The 11968-nt window shown below is 48.5% G+C and overlaps 1 protein-coding gene across 1 annotated transcript in view; it reads left to right on the top strand.

Annotated features, from left to right (window-relative positions):
• AUTS2 (activator of transcription and developmental regulator AUTS2) overlaps positions 1-11968 on the top strand; it is a gene marked incomplete at its 5' end in the record, with an annotated part of 1172671 nt that overhangs the window by 509692 nt on the left and 651011 nt on the right. Inside the window, one exon of the mRNA XM_045284531.1 lies at positions 3995-4030. Within this exon, the coding sequence (XP_045140466.1) occupies positions 3995-4030 (36 nt within the window). The remainder of the gene's footprint in view (positions 1-3994; positions 4031-11968) is intronic.

Genomic DNA, 11968 nt, shown 5'->3' with positions numbered 1-11968 from the left:
GGTGACCCCTCTGTAAGGGGATGTCCCATTGTCTGCAGATGGGCTTTTTGTTCTTCGATTCCAGCCCAGCAGCCATGATTGAAATGTGCAGACAAATGGCCAATAAAAGCATGTTGGAGGAATAAGTAGGAAGGGAGGAAAATGTCATTACCGTGGACTTTTAGGGGATAGATTAGAAGGCCTTCGTCCCTAGTTTTATCCACATCCAGAAAGCACACATAATGCCTCAGATCTCTCTTCCTCTACAGAGGGGTGAGGGACAGGGAGAATACCTCGGGTTGGGCTAAGCTGGAGATGCTGCGATGTTCTAGTAAGCATCGACACTCCAGTGGGTCATGGGTATGTGGAAGACTCTCCTGTCTGTGGGGTGTAGGCGAGGTGGGGGGTGAGGTGGGGCAGAAGTGGGGCTTGTTCTTAGGCAGGGCCCTTAAATGCTTTGTTGCGTTATGTTAATTCCTCGGCAGTGCAATCAAATTCATGTCGTAATTAAAGCTGTCAGTTGGAAGGCAAGCCAATCGCCACGAAAACACAGCATAACAAATGAAGTGAAATGATTCTGCGTGTAGCTATACAATGCTTCGCCAGGCATGAAATTAAATAAGTAATTTGATGTTGACATCAGAAATTGAAATGATACCCACTGTTCCCTCATTCACTCAGACCTGCATAAACAATCGTCTGGACAAATGTGCGCAACAAAGGGCCCCCTTCTCCACCCCGCTCCCTGCGTCATGTACAATATATATGCAAAACGAGCCTGCCACGGGGGCTGCGGAGCCCTCATTCTCTGTGGTCTGCCACCAGATAGGTAGGGGGTGGGGGCGATTAGGAAGGGGGCGTGGCAGGACCCTTCTCGTCCCTCCCGGGGTACAAGGCATTTGCAGGAAGCGGATGCACAGCCAATAGACACCCATCCTCTGGTCTCTTGGGGTCATTGGCCCTACAAGGACTGCACCTCCCCGGGGGCCTGGCTGCAGCCTGCTGGAGACCCGGCTTGGCTTGGCCTTCCCCTGCCGCTCCCTGGAAGACTGAGTGGGGAGGACAACAGGTGACGCTGTCACGTGGTGCCTGGCTGGCAGGAGGAGCCGTCTCCATGACGACTGTGAATTTCCCCACATACTGCTTAGGGGAATCAAGAATGCAGCAAAATTAGAATACATACATACATTGATGCACACATATATATGCATGTTGTTGTTTTTTTTCCCATTAAGTCAACCAAGTCGGTGGGCAAGACCCATTGCCAGGGCGCATGCACCCCCAGGACATTTTGCCCTTGGAACCTGGTTTAGGGATGGATTCCCAGGGGCACGCTGCCCTTGCTGTGGAGGAGGTCCTTGCAGCCCTGTGAAGCGGCAGTTTGCAATCGCAGGAAGATTCACACGGTTGTCTTTGAGGAGATGCTACGTTCGCCAGGGAGCCCTGGTGGCATCGTGGTCATGCATTAGGCTCCTAGCCTGAGAGTTGGCATTTCAAAGCCACCAGCTGCTCCATGGAGAAAGAAGAGGCTTTCTACTCCAATAAAGCGCTATCAACTCCGAAACCCACAGGGGCCATTCTGCCTTGTCCTATAGGGTTGCTAAGTCAGAGGTGATGGGATGGCAGGGAGTTTGGTGCCCCCCACCCGCTTTGGGGAAATTCACTAGAGCGGTTCTCAACCTGTGGGCCAAGACCCCATTGGGGGTCAAACGACTCTTTCACAGGGGTCACCCGATTCATAACAGTAGCAAAATTACAGTTATGAAGTAGCAATGAAAATAATTTTATGGCTGGGGGTCACCACAACATGAGGAACTGTATGAAAGGGTCACGGCAGTAGGAAGGTTGAGAAACCACTGCTCTAGAGGGTTTTTATAATTTTTTTTATTTTCACCTGTGAACACCAACCACTCAGTCCTTTGTATATAGATTAGTTCAACGAAGGCTTCTGGAAGCATTCCAGGTGCTCCGCCCTTTGCTAAAGTCGGGGCATGCAACAATGCTAAGCCAGGTGGCCCCTCCCATCTGCAGAGTCAGGCAAGGCCATGGCAACGGACCTGCTGCAAGGTAATGGCACCACTGGGCCAACAGGGTGGAAGGTGTCTATTGCATGTGCTCATTAACTGCTGATGAGTTTGCCCCAGATCAAGGTGACCCCAGACACAATAGGACCACATGGTACTCTTCCAACCCAGTTGGTCAGTCAGACTGCTGGGACCCATAGAGAGTATTCATTGATTGATTTTCAGAAATGGATCACCAGATCTTTCTTCCAAGTCCGTCTTAGTTTGGAAGCTCTCCATAAACCCATTCAGCCTTATAGCACAATTCAAGCCTCCACCCACAAAGGGTGGTAGCTGGGCATGAGGTGTATTGGCTGGGAATGGAGCCCAGGTCGCCTGCATGGATGGGGAGGGTTCTGCCAGACAACCAACCACCAAGAGTTCATGATTCGAGTCTCATCTTAAAGGGAAGATGAAATATGCCCCAAGGCCAGCAGGCTGATGGCTGACCCAACACCATCCATCCTTGCAACCCAAACCTGTTTGTGACTTCTTTTATCCACAGAGGAGCCCTGGTGCATAGTGCTGGTGTGATGGGCTGTTAACTGCAAGGAAGTTATTCACAACCAGCAGCTCCTTGGTGGGAGAAAGAGGAGGCTTTCTACTCCAGTGAAGAGTTGGTCCACAGGGGCTGTTCTGCTCAGTCCTACAGCGTCATTGTGAGTCTGAATCGACTCCAATGGCAGGGAGTTTGCTGTGGGTAGTTTGTTGGCTTTTATCCACCTGCCACGGTTCCTCTGATGTGTTCTGGTGGCTCACATGGTGCCACCAACCTTTCATCTACCAGGAGGAGGGTCAACCCAGTGGACTGGGTTCAGCGGAACTTCCAGGCTGAGACACACTAGAGAGAACGAACAGGCAGGTGGTCCACTTCTGAAAAATGAGCCACTGAAAACCTTAGGAACAGCATTGGGCCATGGTGTGATCCGTCTTGGGAAGGTGAGCTCTCCAGGTTGGGACAGTGCTCAAAATACGACCTGGGAAGAGCTGCCTCCTCAACGCAGAATTGGCCTTAATGGTGGGGATCGAGCAAAGCATTGGAAACCCTCGCTGACTGATGGGCCAGGGCTCAACATCGGAAGAAGAGGATGCTGGGGACAAAAACCCCCAACAGTCAATCATGTGTAAGGAGAGGTTTTTCAGGGGACAAAGACAGGTTTAAAGTGTGTTTGAAAACCACCCCACCCCCACCACTACTTTGCTTGTTTTCTCCAAGAACTGAATTACTTCCTGATGATTTCTCTCCGTAGGCAGTCTGTGAGCCAGAAACACCGCAGCCCACGGGACAGTTGCTGTGACTCAAACCTTTGCAGAAACTGGGCTGCTCCCAGCCTCCCTTTGCCCCCACATTCCCTGCATTTTAGACAACTAATTGTGTTTACAAAATGTCTCGGTATTTTTTTTTTTTTTTTTTTGGCTTCCAAAAGCGCCCTGTGTGTACTAACCCGTGCCTGCAGGGAGTAAGCTGGCAAGTAGGTCATCCGCTGGAAAAGTCATCCAAGCCCAGTGGGCATTTTAGTCTCAAGTCAAGCTGGGCCCCTTCCTCTTGCTGCCCCTCTGCGGCCACACCACGCAGTAGCTGGAGACCAGGCCACTGAATGTCAGCAAGTCGGGGAGGCTGGCTGACGCGTGCCTGTTTAGTCTCAGCGCAGGGCGCAACGCCATCATTAATTCATTACCCAGCTGCCTGTCAAATAAATTGGCAATTACATCCACTGCAGAAGCTTGGAATTCAGTAAATAGCACGTTAGCATCTCCGAGTTGTTGAGAGATGTAAAGGGGGAAATTAAGCTACACGGTGCTTGTATCAGCCGCAGATGACAAGGGGCAGATGACACTGGCGATGTGCTGTCGTGAGAAACGCCTGCGTGGGGCTGGTAATGAGCTGTGTGGTTTGGAACGTGTTAAAAACCATGGCTGATTTTCCACTTTCTCTGTGTGCTTTATTACAGAGTTCAGCTTCTTCCAGCTTGAGGACAGGCTACTTCGTAAGTCTATACCCTTGACCCTGACATTGCTTAACCCCTCCTGCGAATGCTCATTCGGCTGCCAAAACAACTAAGACATCTGTTCTTAGCCCCAAAGAGCAGCCCTGCACCCTCCTTTGATTACAAATGGCTCTCTTGCTGGACCCTCAGGGCCACACGAGGGAGACATGTATGCCTGGTTCCCAGTGTGCCGTACTCCTGTTGTTTACCTGACTGAGGAAGGCGGTGGGAGCAGCTCCGTGAGGGAACAGGGAGATCTGATGGGCTCGTGCCACCTTTCCGCCATCATCTTTGCTAACAAGATGGCCGTGGAGGATGGAATTCAGAGGCTGCGCTCAGATAGGTAGTGGACTTCCAAGATCACTTGAAGAGCCTGCGTTCCGGGAAGAGTTATTTCTTTAAATTTGGGTGAGGGCCAGTGTGTTTTCTGGGTGCCTCCCCTCACGGTCCTGGTAGGGGTAGTGTTGAGGCTCTCTCTTGAACATCACAAGACTTTTTGTTTTAAGAAATAGCGGCCTATCAGCTTATTCTTGAGCCTGCCTTAGCCCCTGTCCTTCGAGATGAGAAGGGTTGGGGACCTACCTCTGGGATTAGCACAGTAGTTCCCACGTCCAGAAAGTGTGTCACCTAATTTCCTTGGTGTGTAGTCAAATGATATGCTTTTGATGTCACTGTCCTTTTACAAGATACACACAAACACACAAGGGAGCTTGAACGAGTGTATGGAAAAGTGGTTTTAGAAGGTGATGGATTTTTTTGTCCCCCAGGAACTTTTTGAAGCCTCGTGTGTGTGTGTGTGTGTGTGTGTGTGTGTGTGTATCTATGAGTGTGTAAGGAAGAGGCACAATGGATGTCATGTCCACAGCATGAACAAGGTGTCCACCTAGAAATGTCTGTCCTGTTCACAAGGCCCTCGGGTCTACTCTACAGAAGGAGCACCCATCATCTAAATGCCGGCCTAGCATTTTCTGAGAACAGAAGTGCCCTGTTTCCAGAGTTTTGCACATCCTTCCTTCCCTCCAAAGTGCTAATTACTCCAGTTGTCTTCTGCCCACACACATCCCCCACCCTCACCCTCCATCCATCCATTTGACATGCATTATCTCAGGGAATTGGATGTCTTTTCCAAATTTGTCCTACTGGCATGTGCTAGATGTGGATGATTGTTTTATCCCCTTCCAGGAACCTCATTTGACGCCAAGAGGTTTGGGTGTGTTTCCTACTACCCTGAGCCCCCAGCATTCCCTCTTCCCAGCTCCTACTGACTGGGGCTGGAATAGTCATACCTCCAGACATACACAGGGCATGTGCAGGCCCCTGCTTCCGCCATCAGAGTAGCAGATGCGGTCTATCTGCCATGCCTGCACACAGGCTGGATGGGGGCTGAAGATGCCAGCAGGGATAGGCAAAGATTAGCAAGGTCTCTCCTTTGCTCACAAGCTCAGTGGTCCCCACCCCCTCGCTTGCTTCAGCAGAAACAAGGCCAGAGCCAAGTCCTTAGCCCTGGAGCCCCTTCTCCTAGAGGAAGAACATCGTGGAGCTTGGTGTGTTGGGTTTGGTTCATCTGGGGAAGAGAATGCCACTGCCGAGGACACGGAAGGGGGGCTTCCCTGGGCTTGATGTCGCTCCACGTTTCCAGAAATGTTTCATTTCCTTCCCTAATAATACATGCTGATGAGTTCAGAGTCCGTGTGGATCTAAAGTGACTTGCCTTTGTGCTGTGTTTTGGGGTTTTTTGTTTTGCATTCTTACTTATACAACGTGAGATGAGTGTAAAGCTTGCACCTTATTTTGGTAACGTGGCTCTTAAAAGGGAGTCGGCTTATGTGAAAAACCTGTCCTTTTATTAGCTTACACGGAGAAGATGCATACCAGATGGTCAGGCCACTCTCAGCTATGACAAAAATGCCTCGCTCGAAATGTGTTTCCAATAACCTGATTATTATGTTATCAAAGTGCAAAATCCGCGGTCCTGTGGCCAAGGCCTCCTCCATAAAAAAACAACCATCTTCTGTTTCAACACCCCTTCCAAAGTGCCACATCTAATCCTCCTAAGTGCTCGCTTTCAAGATGGGACCAGCTTCACACCCTTACAAGGGCAAGGACACGAGGGACCCACTCGCCACGTGCCCCCAGATGGCTCGTGCCAGCACGCCTCCCTGGCGCTGGGCTTGTGGTCTGTCTCGAGCTAGACCCCTTTTCCCCTCTGCCAGGTAAGTTGGGCGGTGCTGTTTTGACCCACTCCATCTTTGCACTTGGGATGGAGGCTCATCAGAGATCTGCAGAGCTGAGGGCGGCCCGGGCCAGTGAAGCACTGGTGAGCTCAGGTTTGAGAAAAAAAAAAAACAGGGGTTCAGGGGATTCCTCGGGATACCGTGTCCAGATTTTCAAAAATAGCGTCTCTGCCTGCTTCCTGGATGCACCACTTTTCGTAATTTTTTTAAAAAAAATCTCAACTAGGTTATGTCATGTCTCCAAGTGTGTTTCTGCATCCATACCAACCAAGTGGGGTGGTGGGTATTAGATGATATCAAATAATCAACAGCGTAACACAGCCCTGGAGGCTCCCAGCTGGCTGGTGTGGTCTTCTGTTCAGTTACAACCTCTTGGTGTGTGAGGGTAGGTAAGTCAACTGGGTCTCATTAAGTGGCTGTGCAACATGGTGGCCATAGAAATCCACGGAATGCAAATTCATGGAATGCCCGATACTGGTGGAATGCAAGTCGGTGTCATCATGTGTGCACCGAGGCTGAGCAGGGTTTCAGTCCCATTGGCATTGTGTTGTAGCTTCTTTGGAAGCCCGAGAGTGCCATGTGTGCTCAGCTCTGTACCGATCCAGTGAGTATTTGAACGCAAGGCAAATGCGGTGTCCTTTCCCTGTGATCCTCCGTGATCATCTGGATGTGGGAAACAGTGGCCCCAGGGGCGGGCCACGTGTTACCATTTCCGCCTTTTGTTTGTGTCTCTAGGTCATGTAGCGTCTCCCTGAGACCAAGAAGCACGCGAGCTAACTGTCTCTGACTCCAAGCTCCATCTAATTCACATTACTTTGGAAAACGCGGGTGGTCTTTCCTTCTTCTCTTTTCTTACTGGTTCTCAGTTGGTGATTTCCAGTTCTTCCCTCGGATCCCTTCTAGTAACAGACCTACGTCGAAGCCGTCCTGCAAAGACAGACACCCTCTTGTCCTTAGAGATCAAACCTAGCACCTTATACAATGGAGCGGAATTGTATGGCACACATAGTCTTAGGATGTGATGTGTGTCTTAAGATGTGATGGCTTCCCTGGGCACTTGAATGACCCAAGACCTGTGGTGATCGTGCTGTGTAACAGGCAGAACCACGAAGACCGAACCACGCCATCGAGTTGATTCCATCCCAGACTGACCCTCCAGGACAGAGTAGGTGACTCCATCAGGCGTCTGACGTTTGTTTTCACAGGAGCAGATGGCCACCTCTTGCTCCCACAAAGAGCTGGCTGGTTTTTTTGAACCACCAGCCTCGCAGTTAGCAGCCCATTGGCTATCCCACAGCGACATCAGGGGGTAGGTGCAAATGCTGACCTGCGGCTTCAGTCTTACCAAGGGCACAAGGAGAACGATTTCTTGTCCCCTTTCTAAAGTTGTCTGATGACAGATCCTTGAAATAGATCCTCTCTGCTCCCTGCCTCGTAATTTGTGTGGTTTCTCAAACTGATTTGTGACACACCGTTGTTTCCTTGAAAATCTCCAAGTGGATTTTACTGCAAGGTGAGAGAAGAATGAGTTTCCTTAAAAGATTGAGCAATTTAAAAAAAAAGAAAGAAAACCGAATGCATTATTTAGAAGGTTTTTCTTTAAACAGATACCTCTGCCTTTTGGCCTCTCAGTTAGTACCCAGCACCTTCTCAGTAGGGTCCTCTTCTAAGTGACGGGGATTGTCGATGTGAAAAAACACAGCCCTTCCTTCAAGGAGTTTAGAGCCTACTTTAAAGCCAGATAAGGAGTTCTGGTGGCCATGCCTTAGGCTGCTGCCTGCAAGGCTCACAGTTAGAAGCCACCAGCCACTCCACAGAAGACAGGCGAGGCTTCCTACTCCAGCAAGAGTAACAGTTTCTGAGACCCACAGGGGCCGTTGTGCCCCGTCATGTCGGGTCATCCCGAATCGGAATGGGCTCAACCACAGGGAGTTAAAGCCAGTTACTCACCTGCCTCTGTGATGCCCGTAATGATGGTTTCTGTTTCTGTGGGTTGTGACTTGACAGGAGAGGCTGCAGCAACTTGCCCTTGCAACCTCACAAACACCCTCTTCCTCCGGTCCTTGCTGGGGATAGTGGAAGAGGATTCTTCAAGTACTCGTTTATACATTGTGCACATTAATATCACAGTGTAGTATGATGAACATAGCTCCCAATTGAAGACGACCGACTGACACAGTGGCTGCAACCGTGCATTCAGCTGTAGCAGCGAGCGTGAGAATGGCCAAGGGCCAGGCAGCATTTCCTTCTGTTATGCGGGAGGCCACTGATGGGTCAGGATCCACTGGATGGCAATTGACAACAGCAAACCAAGTGCTGGCCTTGAGGGACTTACTGACAAGTCTCCACTCTTGTATGTTTCCAATGCAGAGTTCCAATTGGAATCTCCATCAGGGACCTTCTGGCATTACTGGGGCATGTGGACTCATTCAAAAAGTCTGAGTTGGAACAAAACCTACCAGGTGGAGCATTCAGTTTAAATCACAAATACAGACGAGATATTTACTCTTACTTCCTACTAAGGAATAAGATGGTAAGCTTGAGAGATATAGAGTCAAAATTGATTCAAGGCAAACTGAGAAGCCTTGTGGGAGGATTGAGCCTGATAGAGCACTTGGGGACGAGCTAGTTACTGTTGTTCAGTGACATTGAATCCGTCTGACTCAGCAGCCTGAAACCCCGCCCAGTCCTGGCCCCTCCTCATCCTGCTTTTTGCCTTGGAGCCCATGGTTACAGCCACTGGGTCCATCCATCTTGTTGAGGGTCTTCCTCATCTTTGGTGCCCCCTTTACCAGGCATGGTGTCATTCTCCAGAGACTGCTCTCTCCTGATAACATGGCCACAGGGCACAAGACAAAGTCCTGTCACCTTTGCCTCTTAGGAGCACTGTGACTGGACTTCTCCCAAGACTCTCTGGTAGGATTGGCTAATTGGTGCAGGCTTCCGTTCTGCAGACCCTGCTCGTGACTTTGATTCTCCACAGGTGAAGAAAAGATGGAGGCAGGCAGGGGACCGAGACAGGAGCACGGAGGTACCGTCATAAATGTGTGCAGGTGGTTTGATGGCAGTGTGTTCTGGAAAAGACTAGCACTTGGAGTGAGGCGTGTTGGGTGATTGCAGGGACTGTGGAATCCATCTGAAAAGGGCATTGAGTTGAGGGGACTCAGTGCTGTATAACCGGGCCGGGTTTAGTACCCTGTTAAATATTGGATGAGAAAGAAATCATCCCAGAGATTTATGATGGGGATGCTCTTTCCTGAATATCGGGACCCCAGGAAGAGCACGTCTGGTTTTAGGCAGGTCATTTGTTTGTACGGCAGCTTGGTACGTGACAATTTTGGGGTGTGTAGCAGAACAAAATGTTGTCACCAGCATTAAACTTTGTATTAGTTATATTAAGTACGGTAATATTTGGTAAGAACTTCAGTATGCCCTTGAAATCCAAGCTCACACTTAGCACAAAAGACTCACGCAATCTCCTTGTGTACTGTGCCGGAGCGGCTCCTCACAAGCACGGCATTGACCTCGAAGCCTTCCCCTGTGCACACAGCATCACCGTCAGGCTTTGTTAGGGAACATTTCAATCACCCAAAAGAACATCTGGTTGCCATGGTAATCTCTTGGAGTCCACCACCAGTGTAAAATCCGGGCCTTCACCAGTGCTTTTAAAGTTATGTGTGGACTGAGTGGAACCATGTGGCCAGTGAAATCAGTTGTCCTTCCTCGTAGACATTTGCCATGTCCTTCCTCATGCCAAAATGTCTCCAGTTTTATAAACTCTCACTTCGATGGTGTTTGTCTCCTTTAAAGTAACACAACCTGAATCTACACGAAAGGTGCTGTCAGTTAAAGTTAGGGTACTGTGGATTTTTCACAATTAATTTCGGTGATATTGGAGCGTGATTTACACCAGGACCAGGTGTCTGCGTTCTGATAGGATTTCCTACAGAGGCACAGAGAAACTATCTAAATTCAAGAGCCTTAAACTGAACATTGCCTTTGTTTTCCATTTTCCTTTCCTGGGCTCATCCTTTTGGATTATATTTTGTGGTGACAAAATTTCCTAACATTCCCATTTGGGGAATAGGTCAGAGAGCTATCTGCCACATGTAACTCTGATTTAGTGCACATTCCAGATTAAATCCTGGTGGGTAGACCAGTCTTAAGGACACTTACCGTAGCTCCAAATGGGATGGTTTTCCTTGCATGCCTTGTAGAGATGGTCTTCTGTCTCTTGCCATTTGGGGTTTTAGCTTTTCCACTCTGTACAAGGGAATTAAAGAATTTGATCAATAGGGGAATCTGAAAAGGAAGGAGCACCTGGTGTCTTGACTTCTTCTATTTCTCTCTCTGTTCCTTCTCTCTCCTTTCTTCCTGATGCTTCTCCTCCTGTTTCTGGGAGGTTGGCCACCTGTCTACCCAACTCCTTGTCCATTTTGAGGCATGCCCGCCCATCAGGGCCACGAACTAACCAATCCCTCAGAAGACACTGCTGTGCATACTAGGCTACAGTTCACCTCATTTGCTTAGTCTATTGACCAATCCCTGCCTGCTGCATGGCAATCACTAGGCACACTCTAGCCAGGGTCCAGACAGAATGCATCAAAGCCCAGTTGTTTCCAAAAATGTCAATCCACCTTAATAAAAGTAACAAAACTAGGGCAAAGGAAATTCCATGGGGCTTAGGGGAACAATTCTCAGGGTATTTTCCCAAAGAGCTGAGGCAGAAGGCCACATAAAGAAACTCATGTCACCACCTTGCCGCCCAAGCACAAAGATAGAGGGCTGTAGGGATCTTCTGCATCATAGCCGCTAGGTCTGATTGGTCATAAAGATGATTCAGTAAAAGCTTTCATATAGTACATGAACATCCCAGGGGGAACAGAGAGGTCACCACCATGGAATTCTAGAAATAATTTTATCCTTGTTTTTACTTGGTTTTTGCAATTTCTGACACTGGCTTTAAGGATGATAATTTCCTTACTGTTGGAGATGTACAAATCACAGAAATGTTGAATTTACTGATAAATACTTAGCCCAAAGGAGCCACAGGTGAGATTGAACTCTGAGAGGAGAACTTTGAATCCTCAGAGAAGCTTTATTTTAAAGAGCGTAGGGTGTCTAGTGGGGCTTAATCAAGGGCAATGTATCAGCAAGGAATCACTAAACCCAAATCAAGGCCAAACATGATGGTGGGACAAGAGGAAAGTAAAAGGAAATAGAGGAAAGAACCAGGAGGCAAAGGACATTTATAGGGATCTAAATACAGACATTTACATATGTAAATATATTTATATATAATGAGAGGGAAATAGATCTATGTACTTACCGTATATACTCAAGTATAGGCTGTGTTTTTCAGCACATTTTTAATGCAGTTTTTGTGGTAAAATTAGGTGCCTTGGCTGATTTTTGGGTCGGCTTGTACTTGAGTATATATGGTATATCTACATGTTAAGAATTAAGGTAGCAGATGGACATTGGGCCTTGACTCAAGTACTCCCTCAACACAAGAACACTTTGTTCTAATAATCTGGCATTCTGTGATACTTACCTTCCTGACACGATTGCTGAAGACAAAATGGGTGCATAAGCAAATGTGGTGAAGAAAGCTAATGGTACCCAGCTATCAAAAGATATAGTGTCTGGGTCTTAAAGGCTTGAAGATAAACAAGCAGCCATCTAGCTGAGAAGCAACAAAGCC

This window comes from Echinops telfairi, unplaced genomic scaffold (assembly GCF_000313985.2).
Source record: "Echinops telfairi isolate 266 unplaced genomic scaffold, ASM31398v2 ScPeMD7_5;HRSCAF=22, whole genome shotgun sequence".
Taxonomy (NCBI): domain Eukaryota; kingdom Metazoa; phylum Chordata; class Mammalia; order Afrosoricida; family Tenrecidae; genus Echinops; species Echinops telfairi.
The sequence above is the reverse complement of the archived record's forward strand: the minus strand, read 5'-3'. Positions and strand labels throughout refer to the sequence as shown.